Genomic DNA, 26,601 nt, shown 5'->3' on the forward strand with positions numbered 1-26,601 from the left:
CGTGGGGGCAGCAGCGAACAACATACTGGATAGAATTGAACGCGCCAGTTTCAATCCTCTGATCTGTTCAAATGAGGAAACATCTCTGCAGACGGATCCTGACTGCTGTTAATCAGATTTCAGTAAAATACTAATTTGAGGAAGTATTGAATCCAGTAAACTATGAGCAGAGGCTTGTTATCTGTGTGCTAGTAGCATTTAAATATGGAGGGGTGTTTGTGCCATTATTCCAAGAGCAACACTCAATAATTATATTTTGAGTGTAAAATGTCAATTTTAAACGTTTTAAATGCAAATTTTTGTTTTTTTTCCTCTTATGTGAAGTCATATTCTGCGAGTTACAAATGTAATCACAGACATGGACATGCAGGTTGATGCTGATTGGTCAGAAAATTCTTCCATCAGCTCATAGACTGGTTTGTGTGCGGCGGAAACTTGTTTTGTTTGCAAACATTTTTTTGTGTTTCAAGTCATTTTTTCTGTTTCAACTAAAAAATAAATGTTTAAGAATTCAAACTTGTAGACGTTTTTCTCTCAAAACGGTGAGAAAATTGGCGCAAAAAAGATTCCATATCAGGAAGGATCCAGCTAATTGGAAGCAAGCGTCTGTTTTGTTTGCATTTCCAAGACTACATTCTTTCAAGAAAAGATCGAATCCCATAATCTGGATCCTGAGGAATGCTACTCGCAGTATGTTGTTGCTGAGCATATCCCTAATCCAGGAATTACAGACAGTGATGCTAAATACATCAAACAACTTTAAAACTTATTTGGATTTTTTTTACAAATTCAAAATTGAATAAACCCCCAAGGTAATTGGATTGATGTTATCTTTTCTCATATATTTTATATTATTATGTTCACACATTTCAATTCCCCCTGAAAACTTCACTCTGTTGTTGTCAATAAACTGAAAAACAAACAAACAATGACGCTAAATAAAGTAGTGCTGTTAGAAATGACGTCAGAAATCAGAGTCAGGATGGATTTATTCTCATTTGCGTCTGTATGTTTGCTCTATAATTAGAGTGTCTTTATTACAAATCAGGCTTTAAATGTGTGAAATATTTACGTGACGTTTTTGGGTAAGCGATGGTGGGCGGGGACAAGCATGCCAGTCCTGATTGGTTCCACACCGCCCCTATCGGCGGGGTTTGAAACGGCACCGCTAACTCGTCATGTTTCTTAAACTTACATAAACGATCCTTTCATGAATAAAGGCTCCCGGTGCTAACCCCCCCTCCCCCTCCCGGTGATGACCTCCCCCTCCCTCCCTCCCTTCCGTCAGCGTGGTCGGCATAACAAGCCCTGGCCCCGCCGCCGCGCGCCGCAGCCCCTCCCCTCCCCGGCACGGCGGACCCCCACCGCGCGGAGGCATGCGCCTGACGCGCCGCTCTTGGTAGCGGACCCGTGCTGCCGCGCACGGACCCGCAGCTCGGTGTCGGACAGTCCGGAACCATGGCGGAGCGGAGCGGTCGGCTGAGCTTCGGGAGCGGGGCTCTGAACAGGCCGGTGCCCATGAACCTGTTCGCCACCTGGGAGATCGACGGCTCCTCCCCGAACTGCGTCCCGAGGTAAGACGCCGTGAGCTCGGCTGCGGGGCTGCGCGCGCTTCCAGCACAGCTGCCGGAACTGCCCACCCGCCCCGCCGGGTAGAGCTGTGTCATCGTGCCAGCCGCATGCCCACGCAGGCCCCGCAGCGGCGGGGATCCACGCACAGCAGCCACGAACATCTGAGGCTCCTCAGGCCTGATGATGAACAGGAGCGGGAACGTCAGCCGCACCTTCACGTGACGTCCTTTCATCTGAACAAGCGCGCGCGCCACATAGTCTTTTCAAAACAAAAGTTTCCGAGATTTTACTAACCGCCTAATCTGGAGGATGATTTTTGGAGATGAGGACATTTCCTCTGAAGGCATCAAGCTTTTCATCCTCCAGACCTCAGGTAACAGGTAAACGGACGCAGGTATTGACGGTTCAGGTGAGGGACCCGTTCTCTTTAATTGTGGAAGAAGGTTCTTAAAAGTCCCCCAGGGTGTCTCCTGTCTGACATCAGTGAGCAGGGGGGTATTCCAGAAAGCAGGTTATGCTAGCTCCCGCGATAAGTTTGAGGTTAAGGAAGTTGATAACCTCAGCTTTCTGTTCCAGAAATGGAGGTATGTTTCAGGGTAGGTTAAGTTGCCATGGCAACTCATGCTCTGAACATAACCTGGTCTGGAGCAGGTTTAGTTCAATGTTAGTTTGTTTTCAGAGAGGTGAAGCAGCATGGCGTGTCCATTTGAAGATGATTTAGTGGATGAAGAAGCTCAGATAATACTTTTTCCACCGTGAGAGGGTGATAAGACCACATATGGATGTTGGAAAGAGAAACTTTATACTTTGATCTAACTTAATTATTTGCTGCAGTTAAGATAAATCATTTTTTTGTTAGGTCACCTTAAAAATAACACATAGTTTTCAGACAGTTATTTTGCTTTCATTTAAATTAATTCAATTAAGTAGGTGTAACTTTGGTGCTGCTGTTAGATCGGCACCGCAAGGGATTGTGGGATATCATTCCCTTTGCCTGTCTGGATGGATTTGGGTTTAAGTGTGGGTTTTTGACCAAATGTGTTTAGTTGTTTAGCTGTTTTACTGTGTTTTGTCTAGTTATTTTGTCCTGTTATGTTTAATTCTTTCTGCACCATGAGTGAGAGAGAGGAAGAGGATGAGTTTATTTAGCAGCCCTAATGCTTAGTGGTGTAATGTTAAAGACTGAGAAAAGGTTTATAGTGTCATGATGTGATTTCACTGCGTTTCATTTATTTTAATGTAAAAATGAGTATATCTGCAGCCTATAACTTAGACATATGAGAGTTCAAGAAGTACAATTAATTAAGATGGAAAAACATTTAATTGAATTGGAGTAAAATTACATTTAGATAGATAAATATGTAAATTTGAGTTGTAAAAAGAATATTGAGTTGGATAGACGTAAGAAATTAGGTTGAATAAATTTAACTCAATTACTTATTACCAATTGAATTAATTAATTTAAGTTGGATAATTTATATATATATATAAATATATATATATAAATATATATATATATATATTCGTGCGTTTACTTTGTCTGTTCTTTTTCTCCAAGCAGAAACTCTTTCTTTTGCTGATGATGCAGCCGTGTTACTTTTTTGATGGACGTATAATCTTCATACCCCGTCATTAATCTCAGACTCCGTCTCACTGAAGTATAGCGCTCTCTTTTTTTCTCCACGCGTTTCCATGGTGACTCCAGAAATCGGCGATCCATTGAGAATGTCTTTATGTACCTGCTGTGCACGTGCATTAACCCAGGGTTACCAAGTGGAGCGTAATTATGCTAACTCATACCCGGTCTTTGGGAACCGACATACCCAGAGTAAGCAAGTTCAGGCGGATTTAAGGCTTAAAGTCAGGCTAGTTTAAACGGGCCTTCTGGAGTACCCGCCTGCAGAACTACACAAATTCTTACCCTGCAACCGTCAAACAAGGAAATGTTTCCTTTGAAAAGTATTTCACAGCTGTACAACTCTCCCCCTCCTTCTGGAAATCCATTCTGCAAATGCAAACAACAATTTGCAGAGCCGTAAAATAATGTTTTGTTTTTGCAAAAATTCCAATCTGTCTGTGTGTAAAAAATCAAACAGGCGGTTTTAAACCTATAAAAACATGTTTAAAGCTTCCAAAAAAGCATTTTTATTGCTGTAAAAACGAGTTTTACTGCTGTAAAATGTCGTAAGAACACATTGAAAAGAATTTTACAGCTGTAAAATGGTTCTCATGAACTGATTTGTTACTTTAGAAACTTGTTTCAGGTCCTCATAAGAGGACAAACGCACACAGGAAGTAACAACCGAATCAATCTGTTCGAACTGATTCACCAATCAGCACTTTTTCTCCTACCAGCTGCCAATCAGATTGCACAACTATCAAACTGGATATTTCCTTTTTTCGTGTTCATTTTCGTCTCTAACGGATACTTTTTACTGTCAGTACATAGCATAAATACTTAGAGGGACCCCGTGTTACAACAGTAAAGTACTTGGTAAAGGAGTAGAACTCCATAGTTGCATCCGTTAGCTAATCCAGGTTCCGATAGACGTCAGTTCCTATAGTTTAGAGCTTTAATGCAGTTTTTCTGTTCTGTCAGATGTTGGTTCATAACAATATTTTTTAGCATCACTTCTGCTGCATTTCAGGACAAATTCATTGTTGTTGTTTTTCTTCTGTACGATTGACCTGAAAAGAGAAGAGATTCATTTTGGTCTCGGCCCGTTTTTTGGGGACTCAGGCCGTAATAATAGTTCTTAAAGTTGTCAAATGTCCTTTTGCTCTTATTCTTTGGGTTTGACAACATGTTTCAATAATCTGTAGAGATTTTTTTTTGAAGGTTTTATGAATATTAAGCAGTTGAGTAACTCGACTCTGAATATTAGGGGCATAAAAATATTAATGTGTACAGTTGAGCCCTAAAGAGCCTCAGTGACAGTAACAGACGTTATCATCGGTCCTATGCTTATATCGAGCGCAGGTTTCATAATATGATTAATCTTTACTGATTTATTACAATTCTCATGTCATCTTAGAGTTGTGCTACACAGCAACTATGTACATTTTGCTGTTAATGCACGGATGAAAATTGGTCATACGTGATTACACCATGGCCCGAGTGAATTCTCAATTCTGATTGGCTGCTGGGTGTGCATTTAAAAGTGATAACCCACAGGGATAATGCAGCGTAAAAAACTAGTTCCGGTCACATAGCCTAAATGTTCTGTATCACTGCGCCGGCTTCTTTAAAACAAACTTTATCTTCATCATCTGGACAAAACAAGCGGTTGGAGGTGAACTTTCTCTCTGATCTGATGCTTTATTTAACACATCGTGATCATCAGCATAGATATCGCTTCCCTTTGACGCTGCAGTCGAGGTCCACGCCGGCTGATCCGTGACAACACCACCTAATAAAATCCGCTTTTATTGAAAAAAGCGATCCAAACCGAAAAAATAACAAGAATAAAGTACTAAAAACTGGTATAATATTTATTGCTTTTGTAGGTGACCATGGTATAAGCAGTTTAATGGCCTTTGAAGTGTGCATGATCAGAAATTAACGCACTTTGCCGAAGCTTCCGTTCTGTAATATTAGTCCTCAGGACTGAAATGGGACGTTCTGAGTCCTCCGTACCGGTGAGAGACTTGGGACAAAAAAAAGAGGCTCAATTTGAATTGTGGCTCCATTGAAACTGTTTTAAATCGTTTGTAAAATCAAACGTTGACGTAGCGTCATGGTAAGGATGTTTGATGCAAACAGACGTCTCTGTGGTTTTGAACGATAGCAGACATTTAAAAAATGTACTCTAACTGTTTCTAACCAGAACATTCATGCCTTTGATTCATTTGTAATTTGATATGAAAACAAAGACAGAAGTGAGGAAATATTACGCTTTCATACATGGCGGCTGGTGGCCTGTGGAACCGCTTGTTGTGACTCGGAGCGTTCAGATGTGACGGTAAGAACCGAACTGATGTCCGTCAAACTGCAGCGCGTGGAAGCCGAGCCAAGTCCTGATTGGTGCGGGTCAGGCTGCCATGTCAGTCTTTGGTCAGCAGCTGTCAGCCGCTGGAGAGGAGAAAAGGCTTTAATTACTGCTGGAACACAGGGGTGTGTTTTTTCCTCAACTCTCTTTATCCTCTTAGGTTAATGCCTTTGATGGACGTGACGCTGCCGGCTTTCAGCTGAAATAAGACCAATTTGTTTCCAGGAATAGATGAAGCAGATAAAGTGCTGCTGTAACTGCAGGTCAGTCCTCCACCGGGCCGCCGGCATCAGACCTGAGGAGGACGAGATAGGTTATGATGGTTGGTGGTTTCCTCCTGAAAGTTAAGCAGGTGTTGGAACTATCTGAGTTTTCGGCGCCGTCTGGACCTGCAGAACATCTCATGTTCTTCGGTCATCAGGCTGACGGAAGCACAGCCGTAATCCTCTATGATGTAAAGACGTCAAAATGTCATTTTATGACACTTGTAAGTGAAGAATTTCAGCTTAAAACATCGCAAATGCCCACAACATTTAAGAACAGGTCATGGGCGTGACCACCATCAGTATTCTGAACCTGCTGAACCTTTTTCCGGGGGTCGAGGCGTTGCTGGAGCCAACCCCACTACTGTTGGGCGAAGGCGGGGTTCACCCTGAACGGGTCGCCAGGCTGTGGCGGCGCCTGAATTTTCTGTAATAAACTCGCGTCCAACGCTCCAAACGTTTGACAGATTTCATGCAGACCGCCTTTCAAGTGGTTGGGGTGTGGCTTTCCAACAACCTCACTCCTGACTGGTGGGAGTGGTTGCCATAGAAACGATGACTCAGACCAATCGCTGATCACTGACGACGTCTGGTTCCAACATAGCGGCATCTGGTTTGTGAAAAAAGAGGCGACTGATTTGACTTCATTTGGTTGGAGGTGGAATAAACCACTTCCTGTGGGGGGGTGGGGGTGGGGGGGCAGTTCAGTTATCTTACACAGTCGATGCTTTGGCCTGAAATATAGTTTACTCAGCCAATAATGATATTTGTTAAAGTCCTCCTCTGACATTTATTAATAAACACGTTTCCAGTGGTGTTTTCAATATGAAAAAACATGAAAATTTTCATCGGAGGGGGACTTCAAAGCTTTGGACAGAACTTTTTCAAAAGACCTTTGGGTTCCATCAGACCCATCAAACCTCAGGTGTGATTTTTTTTTTTTTCCTCCATCAGCCGCTGAAATGGCGTGGAACGAACCGTTTGCTCGTGTTTCATCCCTTTAAGCCTCTGACGGTCAGGGGGGGGGTGTCCTGATTCCACCGGCTGCAGTTTCCTCGCCGTCCCGCTCGCTGCGGCCCGGCCTTGTGAGGCTGTGGGACGTGCTGCCGCCGCACTGGTCTCACGTTTCCCCTCAGAGGTTTCAGGACACGTGCTGATGCTCCATAATTACCTGTGGCAGGTGAGGGAGGGGCCCTCATGCTGAAGGGGAGGGGGGGCCGTGACTGTCAGAGTGTCAGCCTGTGCCCGGCTGCTGTTTGGAGGAAGAACCTAGAAGGTGCTCCCCTCTTTTCGTGGCTGCCCCCCTATCCCTGCAGACGAGGAGCCGCCTCAGGTGTGTGGAGGCCCCTCCCAGCAGGAGAACACACCTGGAGATTTTTGAAGTTCTGCATAGAGCACGGAGGCGGGAGGTCAAGTGCCGCAGCAGATGGTGCCGGTCTCAGAGACAGAGGCGGATTGAAGCGGCCCTGGAGTGGCAGCGCCAGCCAGTAGGCCGTCATATTTGCGCCCGTTGGAGGCGAGAATGCTGAGATGTCGCTTTGAGCTGCGGGGAGACACTTGGCTTTTTGTCCCTGGCGGGCTGGGACAATCACATCGCAGGAATTCAGAGTGGGATGAACGAGGGCAGTTAAAGCTGCTCTTTGTTCCCTTTGTGTCTTTTTCTTGTCGTCTGTGTTTGTTCTGTAAGGGAAAGTGGGTTTACGGTCTCTGGATTGTGGATTTTTACACCATTTATCGTACTTTTTGAACAAACTACTGAACAAAAAAAATTCCCCCTAAAACTATATAAAAATAAAATATTTTTTTTTCGTTTTTCACATGAACCTGTGGCATTTTTCTTATAAAAGAGAACAAATGTAATAAAAAATCATTTCATTTTTGCATTTCTGAGTACTTTTTCTTTTAAATTGCTGTCAATCAAACTGCAGCAAAGACATTCGGTTTGAATGAATGGGCTGTTGTGATGTCACGAGTGCTGTAGGTGTTGTGGCGTAGTAGTTATTTTCATATTTTCAGTCATGTGACGTGCACGTTGAGCCAGAACGAACCTGCAGTCCAGGATGGACTTTCACCAGAATTTCTTTTTTTTACTTGACATCATTTTTACTTGTGTGGATAGAATTTTCCTAAAACTGTGTCGTTTCTAAAACAAATTGTTGTCATCTTTGCCGTCAGGGCAGCAGCTTTCTGTCCTCCAGGGGGCGCTCTGCTTACAACGTGACATCGTATAGAAACAGTTAAGACATGTTCAGCTACACCGACATTTTCGAAAAGCAGCAAAAGTTTTGGTTTTAGAATTTTCTTTTCTATAAACGTTAAAAACTCAATTACGGAAAAATTCACCAAAATCAGCTCAAACTATTGTGTCCAGCCCACAGCAGAGCTCACAGATTAAAATCTTTAGTGGAGTCAAAAAAAATTGTGACCCGAGTCCAAGTTAAAAATCGCAGCGAAAAGCCTTTTTTATTTATTTATCAGTGAATCAGACCCACAGACTGAGGTTTTTTTTTTCATGGGACATGAAGCTGAACTGAAAAAGCTCCTTTGATGAGCTGACATCTACGTTTAGAGTCCAGCCGTCCTGAAAGAACATGTCCTGGTGGTGAAGGAGAAGCTTCACTCATCCTCACTGCGAACATCTTCAGGGAGGCTTTTATTTTGAAAGAGAAAGCCACTTCCTCTGGTTTCTTGTTCTGTGTTCACCTGAAACAGTTGGACTCGTTCTGTTATTGGGATTTCACCGACCCCTGACGGTTCTGTTGTCCTTCATTTACAGTCGTGTTTTATGCAGATGATGCTGAACTGTTGCTAGGAAACAAAAACGGGTCCCTGAGATTGTTGTTGTTGAAACTTTGGTTATTTTGTGTTTTTATTGCGATAGTTTTGTAGGTCTTTTTTAAAAGTTGTATTCATCACCAGAGATGCTTTCACCATGAACTGGACTCACGTTGGTGATTCCAGTCAGTGGTTCTGTATCAGACTGACAGACTTCTTTGTGAGGTGATTCGGGGAGAACCTGCAGCTGAACGTGATGAAGATGAGGACGGTGGCAGAGGACTTCAGAGAGGAGGAAGCCCCGCCTCTTCCTGTCAGCATCAGCAGCATGTTTGTCTACAGGATGGTCCAGAGTTGGCTTTAGTTCTTCGTGACACTCGGGTTCTTCCATGTCTGGAAAGAGATGCTGGAGGTCCTCCATCACTTTGTTCTTTGCTGTGGTCGACAGACTGAGCGAAGGGTTAAAAAGGTGGAGTCTGTTGGGGGCACTGCACCTGGAGGAGGTGGAGGACGTGACTGCATGGACAGCTCCTCCCACCATCACCTTCAGTGATAAGACGTTCACATGTGATGATGTCATGTTCAGAATCTGTACCTTTTTGGACACCCAGACCGCCATGACGACCTCTTTTCCCCGTCTGGATGAGCCTTCAGACCCGTTTAGTCCGGTTCTGTTCCGGTCCTGTTCCGCTCTCCTGCTTCTTTTCCAGTTTTCTGTCTCTGAGGAGTTCTGCTTTCAGGCGGGTTTATTCCAGCTGAAGCACACAAGCCTCCTGGAGGAGGTGCTGAGTCTGCAGGGCCATCATCTCGATCCCCTGCTGACTGCAGGAACTTCTCACTACGTCTCCAGGCTGCTCTGACTTTGATGAAGCTAAAAAAACATCCGTTTTTCTCCTCCTCCACGCCGTCTGCGTGCGAGTGAACGCGACCAGCAACTGTTGACAATAAACGCAGCAGAGAACATGTGACCGACCATCTGTGAGGCGACGAGTGCAAACAGAAACAGCAGATGACTAAATAACTGAGACCAGACTATTGGGGCAATATTTAAATCTTTATTTATTTATTTATATAAGGTATTACATTTTAAAAAAGTCCACTTTTGGAATTACCAAAAAACCCCAAATCAGCTAAAAGGCGACGCAGTTTAGTTTGGAATGAATGAATGGAATTGAAGCTGTGAGTGGCGTTGTGCGGGCAGCGGGCGCCACTCGCCTCCGCCCCCTATAGACTCCCGCATTGCCCGAGAGCCACAGCCCTCACTCTCCCCCCTCTGCCTCTGCTGCCGTGGTCAGAGCTGTACGCATATTCATAAAAACAACACAAAACACTCTTTTCAAAATGACCGCTTTTCCGGTGGTTTTATCTCCATAGCAACCACTTTATCTTTGGGTCGTCTGGAGGTAACGGACAGGTTTATGCCACTTTTAGAAGAATCTGCTAAAGTAATTTTTTGAATTTCCTTAGCAACGAAGTGTTTTTAGTCAACTACGCCCACATTCCTAATACGTTCCTTTCTTATGTTATATTCTTTTGTTCAGCTTGAGCCAACGATCAATAAGATATATTTTCACAATATTCTTGTATAATAAAAACTCAGGGGGACGCCACTTTTACGAGCTCGCCACGCCAACGGCATTTAAAATCTACAATCTTCTCATTTCAGCCTAAGTAGCTTCCCAATGATCTGTAGATTGAAATCCCCAGGAGGAGTTTACATCTGTAGCTGAAACTAAAGGTCCATAAACAATTTTGGCCCCATTCATTTTTTTAATGGTTTCTCCTGTTATGATGTCATCATTTTTCCCATCATTCCCTGTGCCAACAATCCTATTTAGTGGCTACCAGGTGCATGCAGGTGTTGGTGATTACCATGGCAACAACACGCCCTCAGTGGGGTAAAGCTAAGCCTCACGCTCCCCTTTAGTGGAACGCTTGGTGAATTCTTCAATTCAGTTTTCTTTTATTTCAAACACAAATGAAAATAAACACAAGAGAATCCAGCGATCGATTTGAAAAATCTGTTTTGCTTCTTTAAAATGAATTCCAAATTAAAAATGGAAGAAAATGATATTTATTTGGGAGATAGAAAGGTTAACGGAGATTTAGAAAAACTTGTTTTGTATATTTATTTAAATGTTTGAGACTCGTTCTTTAGTTTGAAAGAAATGAAAACGCTGCTGGGATGTAAAATTTCTCCTTTTTTGGTTGCTTGACACAGTTGTCATGGAGACGGCTGAGAGGGATGTGGCGTCCGTGAATTATGGCCTTGAATAAAGACACTTACCTGTTTTAAAGGTAAAGTAAGAACATTTTACGTGACCCCCCCTCCTGCTAAAGCATAAATCTGTTCACGGCCTCATCATGGAAAACTGTGCCGACCTGCTTTCCAAATGCGGCAGAAGTGATTGAAATGGCTGTGATTACCGGCCGTTGTTTACTTTGTCCTTGTTTACAGCACTAAAGGGGGGGGGGGGGCAGTAAATCAGGTTAACGGGCTAAAACAAGCCAGCGGGGGCAGAGATGTGTCAAACTTTGTGGCAGATCTACATCATCACATGTGATTGTGTGGATTCATGAAGGGAGTTCGTTGGTGTTTATTCGTTTATTAGTTCAGGTAAAAACAAGGCTTCATGATTAAAACGTCCACGATTATTTACTCTGACTGCTCCTGCAGGAACGTCTCCTTCCTCCTGCAGGAACGTCTCCTTCCTCCTGCAGGAACGTCTCCTTCCTCCTGCAGGAACGTCTCCTTCCTCCTGCGGAGCTCCGATGGACAGAATTGGGTTTTTTTGTTTGGTTGAGTTCGCCTTTTGCTTTTGGGGCGTTCCTCTGTCCTCTTCTGTCCTCCTCTGTCCTCTGGTCTCTTCTGTCCTCCTCTGTCCTCTGGTCTCCTCTGTCCTCCTTTTATCTGCTGCCTTTCTCTTTGGTGTTCTCATGTCTTCCAGGCCGATCTTGAGCAACACTTTAAAGCATTTTTTATAGGAACAAAGAAACGTCTTTTTACATTTTAAAGATGATTTGGTCTAAAATTAAACACAAGGATAAATGTTTCTTAACGTTCGGTCAGATCCCTGCAGCTGCAGATTTAGCTGCTGACTGGTTGGGTTCCTGTTTTGGTCTGGATGCATTTTGCGGTTCCCTCCTGAATGCTCCTCAGCGGTCTCATGGTTTTGCAGGGGGGGGGGGGGGGGGGGGGGGGGGGGGGGGGCTCCAGCTGAAGTTACTATTTCAGTTTTTTCTTTGAGGCTTGGCGAGGAAATGTAGGTCAGGCTCTTTCTTCTGAGCTTCGGGGTTCCACATATTGTAGTCATCAGGAGAGTCACATGACCAACCTGATGTTTGGGGGGGACAGATGGACGCCGTCTGACATCAGGGCTGGAAAATCTGCTGGCGGACAAACGTTGGACGTGTTCCTTCACAGCCTGCAAATGTGGCCTTCGTGACCTCATGACTGCTAGCGCCGGCGCTAAACGCAAGGGTTTCTGGGAGTTCTGTGGAGCAGAACGCCAACCTGTTGCTGAAATGTTTGTTTTAGCAGATAAGTTTGAAAGCAGCTCGGTTCAGAGAACGGACTCAAACGGGTCCTTTGACCTCGGAGTGGATCGCTGCAGCACGACGGGTCAAAACCAGCAGAACACAGCAAATGATGAGGAACTTTAGGACAATTTTCAGTTTGGCTTTTTGTGGTCCAAACATGAAACCAAATGAGATCTTTTGGAGGCGGGGGCTGTTGAAGGAGGAGGAGGGGTTACTGGAGGTCAAAGTTTGTGGTTAAATCTGCTGATGCAACACCAAACCGCAGCCAAAGTGCAGCTTTTCTCCTCCCAGTGAAGAGTTAGATTCAGTGAAGAACCAGAAAACAGAGATGAGCGTCCCCCACGGAGGGGGGGCGGGGGGTCAGAAACCTCATGAAAGTTTCACGTTGATGTGAAAACCACAGACACGTCAATCATGTCGCAGCAGAGCTCTGATCCAGAACTTTGTGCTTCAGATCAGAACAGAATCCAAGAAATAAGCCACGCCCCCCAAAAAGGTGGAAACTTTCCATTCCTCAGTGATGCTGGTCAGGACCCAAAGCACCTGGAGCCAGGTGAGTTCACCAGGTCACCAATAGGTGTCTTTTTACACAACCCCGCTGGAACCGACCCAGCAGACTAAATGCAAAACTTTTTATTCACGTCTCTATGGTTACGTGTAACGGCTGTTCTGGAGGAGAATTATCACCGTTTTTCATCTCCAGGAGGTCAAAGAGGAAGATTTTTATTAAAAAGGGGTGTGGCTTTTTGATTGACATCCGATCATTTAATTATCAGCTCTGAACTCCTGTTCTGGGTGGGATGCACCAATTGTCTTAGTCCCGCCTTTTCGCCCATATTTGGAAACATAGAGGTTTTTCGCTTTTGTTTGAGCATCTCCAAATACCCCCCCCCCCCCAAAAGAAAAAAAAGAAAACCTCCAACTGGTCACAGAACCACACGGCCTGTTGGACCAAAAGCTTTGTTTACGGTCATTCAGAATGTTGGATTGGACCGAGCGGTACCAGCTCATCCATTTTCATGAATGAGAAAAACCCAGAACATGTTCGTCTCCAGTAAAGACTCAGAACAAAGGCTGCAGCTGAAGAACGGCGGGTCGTGACGGTCAGACCCACAGAGGCTCGGCAAACACGACCACAGAACGGCGAGCCGGCGCCGTCCCTGTCTGAGTCATCACAGAACTAATGAAATGCAAACACTTCAGCCGGTCTCTGCGGATGAAGAGCAGCACAGGCCTCCAAAATAAGGTTGTTTTTCATTTCCTCTGCTCTGCCAGAAACGTTACGTTTTCATCTCTGGATTTGTCTTTCATGATCCAAATGAAGCGGTCCGGACCGTAGATGAAGAAACCTCTGGAGAACCGCTTCAATCATTCTGTCGACGATGAGGAGACGCCGTTTGTGGCGTTTGCATTCGCTCCGGTGTGTGCCGCCTCCTCATCTGGACATGGTTATGATTTCAAGAGGAAATATTAAAAAAGAAATTCTTAAAAATGAAATATGAGCTATTTTCGTAGCTACTTTTCTAACCGGGATATAAGACGACTCGATCTGTGAGGCTCCGCCTCTCGCTCCTTGTGGGAGCGGTTTGATACGTTTTGTTTTTACTTAAAAACGTCGGTACAAAAGGTGAAGTTTGGTATTTTAGACACAAAGATGTCAGACTTTTCTGTGGATTTCTCAGTAGATCCTGCAGATCCGTCTTATACCATGTTGGTCTGCTGGTTTGACTCCTCCCAGTCCAGTTTCCTCTCAATGCAATCTAGGCCTTTGGCATAGAAGCCCCGCCCCATCCAGCAAGCCTTCTTCCTATTGGGCTTACCATCCACCAATAAATGAAGGAAGAAGAGTTGTGGGCATGAAGAACAGAGTTTTTCTATCTTTTTTAATTGAGCGATTGAACACGACAAACGCAACAGAACGCAACGGCTCCACAAACAGTGAAAACACAAAAACCATTTATTCAGCCAGAAGAGACAAAAACAGAAACACAATAACTAAACTAATCACAAATGTTGGAATGCTAGGTTTACTTCAGTTAGGTTTATCTTTTTAGGTCATTTTTTTAGGTTAAGGTTCACCTGCTTTCCTCCCAGAATTCTGTTTGAGGTTGTGATGGATGAAGCTTCACGAAGCAGCAGCACCTGATCTCTTCCAGGCGACTTTGACACATCCAAGCTGTTCTCCTTCACGGTGGTTAGTCTTTGCTCTGCCTAAGTGCCTATGGGCATTTTGGAGCTCAAGCTCTCTCAGTTCTGTTTTCTGGTGAGGGTTTTGGTTCTCACCAACCTTCTGCCCTTCAAAATAAAGCGCTTCTGTGAGAGCGCGGTCGCAGGACAGGTTTTTGGTTTCCTGCAGCCTTGATGGTAAACATGTTGTTCTGTTTTCTCTCTGCGAGGTTCCTGTTTGCTCGGCTTCCTTTTATGCCGGTTCCTCCCTTTAAAGCTAATTAGGGAAATACAGAGTGATGGCGGAATAAAGCAGGTCTCTCCTGGCGTCTCAGGACATAACCTTTTACAGATGAAGGGAATTTGAATGTCCTGCAGTCCTCTCTGCTTGTTTTCCTCTCTCTGAATGATCTGCAGCCCCCGGTGGAGGTTTTCCGATCACCTCCTGGAATGATTACAGGCGTATGATGGGGGGGTTTGAGGCCGAGGCTTCGCCCGTCACTGTTCCGGGGCTCACAGCTTAATGATCTACTGACACAGATTCATGCAGCACGTCTGATTCATGAGAGCGGCCTTCAGGATGGAGTTTAGACTTTGCCTCCAGACGTTTATTATTCACAGATTGACGGTTTTCCAACCAGTTCAGATCCAGCAGCAGCAGCATGTCAGAAACTTTACTTCTCTGCTTTGATCTGATTCACGTTTTGGTGTCTTTGACACAGTTTTGGCTCATCTGCAGATGATTTTGATTATTTTCAGTCAATATTAGAAATTGAAAGAGATTTTTTTCAGCTGCAGTGTTGCACTGCATTGTGGGTAGTCACCACCATATTATTACAAAGACAAAACATTAATAACCAGAACCTGGATTAAGTATCTTTGTTTTGTATTTTTTGTGTTTACATTTTTATTTCTTTCTAAAAATATTTAGAAAAAAACATAAAAATAAAAACATCCATCCATCCACACTTTAGAGAATCTGTTCCTTTGATGAAATCAAATAATCGATCTGAAGCGATCTAAGCTTAATAGATCAATTGATCCATAAAAGTAGAGATCTATTGTTTATGCCTTTCCTTTTCTAGTGACATAAAACGTATCAGCACAAAGCCTAAGTCCGCTAGCTTGATGCTAACGTATAATGGAATTTCCCATAGCACGGCTAACGCTAACGTTCGACCTAAACAAACATTGCTGACTAAATGCACAGCTTTATAGACTCGCAGGCAGGAACTTTCTTTCAAGGAAACATTTTTAAAGTGGTCTAAAGCGCCGCTTTTTAGCTCAAATCTTCTGGAATAACGTGTAACGCCTTGGCGTGAGCTCCACCTAGTGGCTAAACTGAAACGCCCTCCAGGAGAGGCAGAACATTTAATTTTGTAATATGAGTTAGTTTACAGCCTTTACAATGTTAATGATCTGTACATTTTTGTTTGGAGCTGTATGCTGTAAATGATTATTATTTCACTAAATACATTCAACACAATGTGAACTGTATCAGATTAATATGAATATCATACATAGATTATAATTGTATTTCTACACAAATATGCATAAACCGTGTCAATTCAAACTGGAATGGAATCGAATCCCTTCTGGAAACTAGAAGGAGCTGCATTTCCAGAAGAAAATATACGGTTCAATGCTATATCGTTAAATGAAAATGAAACTTAAAGGGTAAGAATTGGCAAAAATAATTAAATATAGAAAAGATCAAAGTTGAGCATAAATAAAGTGAAAACAGCACAATAACAGAAAAGATATTTCTGTGAAAAATGCCAGAGCCGGGTATCGAACCAGCGAGCTTCTACTCCAAGGATTCCCCATTTATTTCAATGGAGACAGAAATCGTGGAAAATCTTGAAAATGTAAAGGATTTAAAGAACCAAAAGACAGAACTAGAAAAAGCTGAAAGAGCTGAACATTTGAATAGTTGGATGGTTGAAATAGCTGAAAAATGAAGGAGTAAAGCTGGTGGAAAATACTAGAATAAAGAGAGAAACTGGTGATACTCTGGTAGTAATGAGTTACTTTGACCACTTTCATGACATCTCATGCAGTAACTGATGTCGCCTGAAACCGTAACATGTTTGTCCATCCGTCACGTTTTCACCTTAACGTTGTCCCAAAACATTTAGTCTAAAAGGTTTACTCTCACGTTTAAAAGTAAATGTAATATTTATGTCGTTCTGAAGCCCCCCTTTTCCCCTTTCTCCCTCCCAAACGTGCAGCGTCCTGCAGGTTTGTAGACAGTTTGAACCCGGCAGGCCAGGTATCGGTCCAGCAGGACCCCCCCCACCCACCATCCCACAGGAGGCAAGCAGAAGTGTCCTATTTAAACCGCAGGCTTTTCTTTTCAAGCTGACTCAGCAGCTGAGCGTTTTCCCAGATGAGACGCAGAGATTAGGGATTGGGCTGCGAAAAGTCCCTGTGACAGATTAACAAGGGAGTCAGAGGAATAAAACCCTGAACTGTAGATGAAAATCATATTTGTGATCTTAAACGCAGACGCTGCTGTTTCCGTCTTTGGCAGAAAAAATAATTAAATGGAGGAGCCCTTTCAAAATAAAAGCTTCACATCACCTAAAACAGAGAAATCTCAGTGTTATTGACTCAAAAATGAAGCAACCGGACTGAATGTGGCGTTAAAATCCTGCTCACCTGCATGCGTGCTCCCATTCTGTCACATTAATCCCCGCTGCTGCTCTTTACTAATAGGATGTCCGTTTTTGTGCTTCCTGTCTGCGCCTTTTGCTTTTATTAACTTTGGAACAAATCCGTCCCACGATTAACCGTCGGCTGAATTGACACACTTTACATTATCACTGTCATTTAGATAAGAGTCTCCGCAGAACAGAACCGGTTCCGTGCGCCGGTCCGGTCTCACTGAGGATCATCTCTTTCTGCTCTGAAGGCTCGTCTTCCTCCTCGGGTTCTCTGGATCTCCAAACATTTGAATCGTAAAAGAAGTCTCTTCTGGTCTTATCGGCACAAAATCGAGTCCCGTTGGATCTGGATCCGTTGGATCTACTCCACACGATCGTCTCCGGGTTCCTCTGGGCTCACAGGAGGACGTTGCAGATCCCTCCGGTGTTTTGGACGCATGAAGGGCGAGAGGAAACCCTCTGGAAGCACGTTTGGCTCCAGAGTGACTGTAATGTCTCACTGACCCGTTCCAGCCAGACGTTTCAAAGCAGCCCAGACCATAAGCAAGCCTCCTCCGTGTCTCACAGCAGTCCTCTCTCCTCGAAGAGAGAGCTGCATTTCTGTGAACAAAGAGTTCCCTCAAAGTTTCAGCGTTTGTTCTCCTTCGTCCAAAATACTCGCTGAAATGCATTGTGGGGGATTCCGGTCTTTTCCTCCGTTGTCTCCACTTTGGCTCCAGCGTCTCCTGATGTTTGACTCTGATGTGCTTTGACCCTGGAGTCGACCTTTGGTGTCATTGGAGGTTCTTTGGGTTCCGATTTCTGGTTTGTTTCGCTGAGGATCGTGGCTTTTTCCTCCATGAACAACAGTTTTTCTCCACCTTTGATCCCTAATTTGATAGTTTTTTTTACATGCCAACAGTTTTAAAACACCTTTATATTAAAATCTCGTAAACTTGTCAACATTCTTTGGCGTTTTTTCTTCTTCTTTCCGTTAATCAACAGAACCACGGGCGTCGGTTCCCCCCCATTAGAGCCCCCTCTGCTCCGGTGCTTCAACCGACTGTAATCACCATGTCAGGGGAGGAGAACCTCAGTGGGAGGGGGGTCTTCTCCTCCATCTGAAGCTTGGGTTTCTGCTCTGGCGTCGATCTGTCGTCCGTAAACGCCGTCGGGACGGCGGCTGAATCCATCTGTTTCCTCACAGCCGCTGTGGGCTCCGTGTTCTCCTCGCCCGTCCTGCTGTCAGTTTGCATCGCAAAGCCAGAGGTGTTCAGGAAGGAGGAAGAGGAGGACAGGACTCCTGCAACCAGCAGGAAAGGGGGCGGAGTCAGGCATGTCTGGGAGGCAGAGCACGCCGTGTGAGTGTTTAGAATGTTCAAGCAGCTGGAATGTGATGTAACGCTCAATCTCAGGTTACCGGCCCTGTCCGAAATAACCCCCCCACCCCCCTCCCCCAAATGTCTTAGCATGCAGGAAGATCTCCTTTCAGCCTGCGCCCTCTGAGCTGCAGATAAGACGGAAAAGAGGAAATGAATGTGAAACACGTGAAGAACATGTGAGACGTTCTGCAGGAACCAGCAGGAGGAGTGGGAACCTAACCGGCAGGGTTTGAGTCCGTGGCGAAGGAAAACGTTCTCCTCTTCAGCCTCCTGCTTGTCTTCATGAACCTTCACTTTTTTTCACCTGAAGCTTCTAGAATCTGAGATGATTGCATGTTCCTGACAGTTCCAAGGCCACATTTACACCGCAGAGCTAAAGACACTTCATACGTCTGTGACACGGTTCCCGTAGCGACGGACCCTCCAGATGTGTGGAATGAAGCCGGAGCAGAACGTCGCCGCTCAAAGGTCTCCAGCTGAGGAGCCGTGGGAAGATCTCATGTTCCTCACCGCCTCTGACACCCAAGAACTCCAGCTGCGGAGGACTGAGGAGTTCCAGAACCCCGGGAGGTGTTTGGGTTCGGGTCAGCCGTGTGACCCCCACGGGGGGGTCAGGAGCCGCAGGAGAACCTCACACGTGGAACACCAGAGGACGGAGGTCGATCCAGACGTTCGCGGAGGCCAGGTCTGAGGATGAAATGAAATCCATCGTTTTTCATCTAGCGGCTCAGCGCCGTTGCCGTGGTAACCTCCTTGCTGATCCTTCACGTGCAGACGGATAACTGTCAGCTGGAGCTGGACGTAACCATGACAACCCCGCTGCCGAGGTTAGTTCTGCAATATATTTCCCCACAGACGAGAAGACCGCACATATTTGGACCTCACGCGCCGAGCTGTGGTGGAGCGTCTCACCGGCTTTCGTCGTCATCTCGCCCATCCGCCCCCCTCCGTCTGCGGGGGAACCTCCAGCTCCATCATGGACTCTCCTGCCGGTCCTTCCAATTTAAGCCAATTTGATCTCAGAATAATCCAATTGAAAACAGAACCAGTGAAGAGAGAGTGGATAAACGCTGGAAATTGAGTTTAACCGTAGAGTTTGATCCCTCCGGCTCTCCTCACTGCAGAGACTGACAATGTGGTCCAGTCGGATCAGAACCGACAGATTCTGCAGCACCGAACCTTTTAAGGAGCCAGAAACTGACAGAATATCTGCGTGAATATTAAAAAGCCCCCGATCCAAAAAAAATTAATGCAAAAAAACACTTTTAGTAAAGAAATGCCTAAAATATGTGATATGTGAAGTGTTCTGCAACATTTTCTTGCTTTTTGTATTTCTCTTTTACTATTTTATTTATGATTATCTTTTAGGCTCATGTCGTTTTTCTGTCGGTGCTCAATCCGTCTCCATTTTATGTTCTCGGATCTTTTATTTGTTTAATCTGCTTTTTTTGTTGTTTTTTTCTTTAAAGTTTGTAGTTTTGCTCTCTCTAATTTTTAAAATCTAAATATTTAAATTTCCCTCCTTTAAATTCCCTCATATCTCTTTTGCATATTTATGTATTTTTGTTTGTTTTTAGTATTAACATTTTTTATTGTTATTTTGAGAAAAATAAACAGAAACAAGAGAGAAGAAAAAACATTAAAAATAAAATAAAAATAAAATAAAATAAAAAACAAGAACATTTCCAGCACCACAAAGTCACAGCACGGAGGCAACACATCAGCCAGTTACATACAACTAGTAAATAAATAATGACATAAATTATGTCATGGGGAACCTAGTCATCATTAGTTCAATCAGAGGACAACATTTGGACTGCCTTTATAAAGAATGTTGACTAAATCACCAGGAAGATGATCAAGCAGAGGCTTCCATAATTTATAAAAAGCATCAGAGTTGCCCTTTAAGAGGGCACTGAGGCGTTCCATAGGAAGAACTTTGAATGCCTCTCTGTACCACTGTGTGACAGAAGGAGGTTGTCCCTGAATCCACTGCAGCAGTATGCATCGTCTCGCCAGGTGTAAAAGCTTCTGTAATAAAACCATCTCCTGACCAGATAGAGGTGGTCTCTCCACTGACACGCCAAGAAGAAATAACGCTGGGTTCAGAGGGATTGTTTTATGAAAAATACAACTGACTTCTGTTACAATATTTTTCCAGAATCTAATGATCAAAGGACATTGCCAGATGCAGTGATAGTATGTTCCTAAACCAGTTTTACATTTTATACAAAGAGGGGAAGATTGAGGATTTAATCTATGCAGAAGCTCTGGAGTGTATTGAAGTCTGTGCAGAATTCTATATTGATTTTCTCTAAGTCTGTTGCAGGTGAATACTGTCTTGGCAGATACAAAAGCTTTAGACCACGTTTTACTACTGAGCTCCACTCCCAAATCCCGGCTCCAAAGAATCCTAGTTCCTCCAGTTGAGAGGGGGTTTAAAAGCATTAATTGTTCGTGAAAAAGTGAAATAAAGTTCTTTTTGGTTGTGGCATCGTCATTAACTTTAATAAGGAAGTTTTCAAGGGAATTCAATATAGGTTGATCAGCTGGAAAGGTGAGAGATGATTTTACAAAGTGTCTCACTTGGAGAAAGCCAAAAAAGTGTTTCTGTGGGATATTATATTTACTTTGAATTTGTCTAAAAGACATAAAATCACCTTTTTCAAAAAGGTTACTTACAAATCTTAAGCCCTTAGTGTACCATTGGTCATATATACTAAAGCTTATACCTGGTGGGAAAGCTTTATTTTTAATTAGAGGTTGCATTGCACTAGAAAACTTCCTTCGTCCACAAAAAGTCACAATGTCACGCCAAACCTTAATTGTAGTGAGCATAACATTATTGTTCTTAACCTCAACTGGGAGACCAACTACATCTGTGAATAAGAGACTGAGAGGTGACAATGGGTCACAACACCAACTGTCCACAGCTAACTCCCCCTGATGTAAAAAAGCGTGTAACCACCCCGACACTATTCGTGCATGACAAGCCCAGAAATAAAATAAAAAATTAGGAAGAGCCTGACCCCCCCTCTCATATGGCAGTTGTAAAGTCCTAATTTTCAATCTAGGTTTCTTCCCATGCCAGATAAACTTAGATAAGCATTTCTCCAGTTCTGAGAATGTTTTCCTATTAATTTTGAGAGGTAACATTTGCATAGGATATAGTACCCTAGGCAGAATATTCATTTTTATCAAACTTATTCTACCTAGCCACGACAATGGGAGGTCAAACCACCTATTAAGGTCCCTTTTCACCGAGGCCAGAACTGGACCAAAATTTAATTTGTATAGTTCAGCAATATTTGCACTAACTCTGATACCCAAATAGGTAAAGCCAGTGCTTGACCGCCTAAATGGAAAGTCTAATGGAGGAACCCACTGTTTTTGATCCCCCAAGAACAAAGCTTCAGATTTATCAAAATTAATTTTATACCCGGAGAGCTGACCAAATTTGCCAATAATTGCGGTTAACACTGGGATCGATGTCACTGGGTTAGTAAGAAATAATAGCACGTCATCGGCATACAGGGAGATTTTGTACTCCGTAACTCCTAATTTGACCCCGGAAATCTTAGGATTGGTTCTTATGGCTTCCGCTAATGGCTCCAATGCAAGCGCAAATAATAAGGGGGACAGCGGGCATCCCTGACGTGTTCCCCTGCCCAGGGGAAACATGTCAGAAACTGAACCGTTAACCAGTATCCTTGCAGCTGGTGCCCTGTATAGTAATTTCACCCACCGACCAAATTCAGAACCCAAACCAAACCTGTCAAGAATCTTGAATAGGTACTCCCACTCCACCCGGTCAAACGCCTTCTCGGCATCTAATGAGATTGCTAAAGCCCTGTAGTTTGTGTTTTGTGAAAATTGCAGAACATTTAAAAGGCGACGTACATTTGAGTGGGAGTATCTGCCCTTGATAAATCCTGTCTGGTCAGACTTCACCAGTGATGGCAGAACCCCCTCTAGTCTCCTCGCCAAGATTTTTGATAAAATTTTACAGTCAACACCAAGCAGACTGATTGGTCTATAGGAGGTACATAGATCTGGAGGTCTGTTTTCTTTCAGAATTAGGGTAATGTGGGCAAGATTCATTGTGGGTGGGAGCGAGTCCCGCCTAAAGGCTTCCAAATACATATTTAATAATGGTTGTGCAATATGTTTGGCCATTTTTTTGTAAAAATCAGCCCCAAATCCGTCTGGGCCAGGGGCCTTTCCAGCCTTTAAAGATTTAATTGCCTCTATGACCTCCTGAGTCTTTATAGGTCTGCAAAGGTCTGATCTGTCTTGTTCAGATACTGTTGGAAGATTAATATGGTCAAGAAAGTCTTCAGGGGGGCTGACAGCTTCTTGATATTCGGAAGAGTACAGTTCTTGAAAATATTCTTTTAAGATTTTACTTATTTGTTTGGTTTCATAGTGCAGGTTGTTTTTTTTGTCTTTGAGGGAAGATATCAGATAGGATCTGTTTTTCCCTTGTGCCAGTCGGGCAAGAAGGCGTCCTGGTTTATTACCTGAATCAAATAGTCTGTGTTTTGCATAGAATATTGCCGTTTGTGCATTCTGAGTCAGTAGTTGGTCCAGAGCTGATCTAGCAGCATCGAGTTTTCCGAGCACCACTATGGCACGGGACTGTTTAAAATCCCTCTCTAGAGTAGCAATGAGTTGTTCAAGTTCTAACTGTCTGGCCAGGGTTTTTTTCTTTTTTGCTGCAGTATAAGAGATGATGGAGCCTCTGAGATATGCTTTACCTGCTTCCCATAGAGTGGAGGCACTGACCTCAGGTAGGTCATTTTTGGAGATGTAAAGCTTCCACTGGTCCTCTAAATATTTAACAAATAAAGGATCATTAAGGAGAGTTGGATTTAAACGCCAATGTCTGGATAAAGGGTCAAGATAGGGTGGTAAAAATTCCATTGATACCGATGAGTGGTCTGAAAGAACACACGGATTGATTGAGCATACCCGGGTTCTATCCAGGACTGATCTCGAAACAAATAAAAAGTCAATCCTAGAGAAAGAGTGATGAGGGCGTGAAAAGAAGGTGAAATCTTTAGTACGTGGGTTACAGATTCTCCAGGCATCAAAAAGACCCAGATCTGAGCACAGTTCAACTGTAGCCCTTGTCATTCTTGAGGGTGCCTGAGTTTTAGGTGGATTATAATCTGTGCTGGGTGTTAATCCACAATTAAAGTCACCGCCAATTAGTATGTGAGTTGAAGATACTGAGCTGACTTCTGCCAAAAATTTTGAGTAAAACGAGCTATCAAAGGTGTTAGGTGCATAAACACTCCCTAATAGGATTTTTTCTCCATATAACAGACCTGTAACCAAGATGTAACGGCCATCTGCGTGCTGTATCACTTTATCCACAGTTAAAGCTAAATTTTTATGGATTAATATTGCCACACCTCTGCTTTTAGAGTTAAAAGAGGAATAATAAATTTGACCTACCCAGTCTCGTTTCAGTTTTAAATGTTCCAAGTTGGTCAGATGGGTCTCTTGTAACAATGCAATCTGCACCCCGTCTTTCTTAAGCATAGACAGGACTTTTCGCCTCTTAATGACATGATTAATTCCCTTGACATTGAGAGTTGTGATTTTTGTGTTACTTATTAGCAAAACAGACAGTTACATCATACAGTAAAGTAACCCTGAGTAACTGAAACCCATCATAGAGAAAAAAGGGATGTGCTGTCCATGTTGACCAATACGCCAAGTCAGCTGTGCTGGAAAGAACAGTACCATCATTCCTTGATGGCCAAAAAAGAACACACAGAACCAGCAAAACATAAGTCAGTAGTAAAGCAAATATTTGAGAAAATCTATTTGCAACATAAAAAGCCACCCAACAGGTGGTATAACAGAACCAGGTGTAGCCAAAAGCAGTCTCCACTCTACAGGAAAAATAATTATCCCACCTCCACCCCACCAAGCAAAAACATAATCTAGATGCTGTCAATTATAAAACATAATATTGAATCAGGACAAAAAGTTAACCCTTCACACATGCCTGAAACAAAGTCCACGGACCCATTAACAGTTCTATGACCCCTTTTTTCCCCCCCTCCCTCAAATATGCATATATGCATGCACACATGGACATAAACATCACCCTCATCTGTAAGCACTTGTGTAGTTTAGGCAAAGTTATTGCTTGTTATTAAACTTTGTTTTAGTCAGAAAGCATAAACCGGCTTAGTCTCAATCTTACTTCAGTCTAGAGCGTTGATGAAGCTTTGTGCGGCCCCCGGCGACGTGAACTTCTTTTCAATGCCGTTATGTGTGATGACAAGCGTAGCTGGGTAGCGCATGTTAAATCGAATGCCTCTTTCAATCAGGGACCGGCAGGTGTCGTTGAAGCCGCGCCTTTTCTCCCGAACCGCTACAGAAAGATCCTGGTGTATGAAGAGTTGTTGTCCTTCATATTGAAGCCTGGGCAACGTTTTCACTGCTGACATGATCCGCTGCTTGTCTCTGGGATTGTGGAGCTTAATTATCACCGGTCGCGGGCGCGCACCGCGGGGCGCCAGGCTGCGGTGCGCGCGGTCCACTTTAATACGGGCTTCAGCATTGGGGCTCTTATCCAAGCCGAGCAGTGAGGGTAACCATTTTTCAAAGAACTGAATGGGGTTTTTACCCTCAGTACCTTCCTTCAGGTTGATAATGCGGATGTTTTCCCGTCTGCTTCTGTTCTCCACGTCATCCAAAGCATTCTCCATTGCCTTGATTTTCTTCTCTGCATCGGTTAACCTCCCGGCCAACTCGGCGACCGTGTCCTCCACATCAGAAACCCTCTGTTCTGCCGCAGTAATGCGAGTAGTATTACTTTCCAGCGTAGAGGAGATTGTCTCCAGAGTCTCCGAGAGCTTAGAGAATTTCTGCTCCATTATCTCTGTAAAGCTTCGGGTCACCTCACGAATGAGAGCCGAAGTCTGTGCTGAAATCTGGTCTCCTGCCAGCTCCTCCGTTTGGCTAGCGCTAGCAGTCATGGCGGGCGTCACTTTCTTTGGTTGAATTTTAGTTTGTTTTGACATTGTCCGTCGTTAAATGTTTAAAGTTTTACGCTTGAAGTATTTAAGATAATGAACAGGCACGTATTCTGGGTTGTAATGTTGACAGAATTCCGTTTTGCTGCTTAATAAGCTTGGTGGTAGCGGGAGCTCAGCACAGACACAACCTCTAGCCAGCCATGTTCACCCGGAAAACCGTATTTTTGTTTGTTTGACTCTTTTCTCGTTTTCAGATTGACTTATTTGGAAAAAGGAATAAAAAAATCCCTTCATGGGTTTTTTGTTATCTTACATCCTTGTTTAGTGAATATTTCCATGATTTCTATATTTAGAAGACATTTTTCATGGCTTCCGATCTCCATACGTCGTGAAAAACGAGACTCCTCCCATGGGCGGGGCATATGCGAGTGCTGTCGGTGGTTTTATGTGCAGCAGGTGTCACTTCGGGTTTCAAACATGAAAGTAAATCCAATCCGTCCTCGCCGGCCGCGCTCGCCGACGGAGCGTCTGATGTGAGCCGAGGGCCTCAAACGCTGAGGCCTGCAGAGAAACCGCAGATCCACTTTCTGAGCCTCCGCTTCTGAACCGGGAATTGGACCAACACTCTTAATGTCACTAATTAAACATGGTGGCAGGACATCTTTGCCCTAAAACTAGACTGGGTAGTAATGTACTATTTTAGTTACAACAATGAGATAACAATGTATTTTTATATGAACTTTGCTAAATATTTATTTTTCCTTTTTTAATTGAACCTTTATCTATGCAGACAAGACAGATTAAGAAAAAAAAAACATGTAATTTTTTAACTGTGACCCGGAAAAAGGCGGGAAAAAATATTTTATGTTTTGACCTTTTCCGTGTTTCTTTGAAGTTTCCTTGAATATTTTTTTAACCTTATGTTTAAATAGAATAATAGAAAACCTCTCAGCAATAACTTTGATCCGTTTTTGTGTCTGAGCAGTAAATTCTGCTTCACTTCCTTCTCATTCTGGATCCGCTGTCGTCATGGCGACGATTTGACTTGTTTTGGTTTGAGTTCAGAGCAGAATCTGGGAATCTGAGAAGAGCCCAGCTCGGTTCTACGTGGGTCAGGAACATTTTGGTTCCAATCGTCGACGGTTCTTCCAGACGGAACAGCAGAACGTTCAGACGGTTTCCTCTGGTGTTCCTGCATGTTTCTGAGAACTGGAGTCAGTGAGTGTGACCCCCCCACCCCCCGTAGAAAATGGTTTATTCCGGCTCCAACC

At 43.8% G+C, this 26,601-nt stretch overlaps 1 protein-coding gene and 1 long non-coding RNA gene across 7 annotated transcripts in view; one reads left to right on the plus strand and one right to left on the minus strand.

Annotated features, from left to right (window-relative positions):
- Positions 1–1,326: 1,326 nt before the first annotated feature.
- LOC101168585 (phosphofurin acidic cluster sorting protein 2) overlaps positions 1,327–26,601 on the plus strand; it is a 48,169-nt gene continuing 22,894 nt past the window's right edge. For 3 of the 6 annotated variants that reach the window (XM_020713508.2, XM_020713509.2, XM_011490055.3), the window contains exons 1-3: positions 18,213–18,311; positions 18,420–19,017; positions 19,107–19,159. In XM_020713508.2, the coding sequence (XP_020569167.1) occupies positions 18,760–19,017; positions 19,107–19,159 (311 nt within the window). In that variant the 5' untranslated portion in view covers positions 18,213–18,311; positions 18,420–18,759. Of the gene's footprint in view, positions 1,575–1,690; positions 1,946–18,212; positions 18,312–18,419; positions 19,018–19,106; positions 19,160–26,601 lie in introns of those variants that run through there. The other 3 variants (XM_023951632.1, XM_023951633.1, XM_020713510.2) reach the window with 2 other exon arrangements.
- Positions 16,111–17,834, minus strand: LOC110017495. Its single transcript, XR_002292911.2, has 2 exons — positions 16,967–17,834; positions 16,111–16,888 (listed from the first exon to the last, which is right to left on the minus strand). It is a non-coding gene; the product is annotated as an uncharacterized LOC110017495 (long non-coding RNA).

Source organism: Oryzias latipes, chromosome 22 (genome assembly GCF_002234675.1).
Source record: "Oryzias latipes chromosome 22, ASM223467v1".
In the NCBI taxonomy this organism is placed as follows: domain Eukaryota; kingdom Metazoa; phylum Chordata; class Actinopteri; order Beloniformes; family Adrianichthyidae; genus Oryzias; species Oryzias latipes.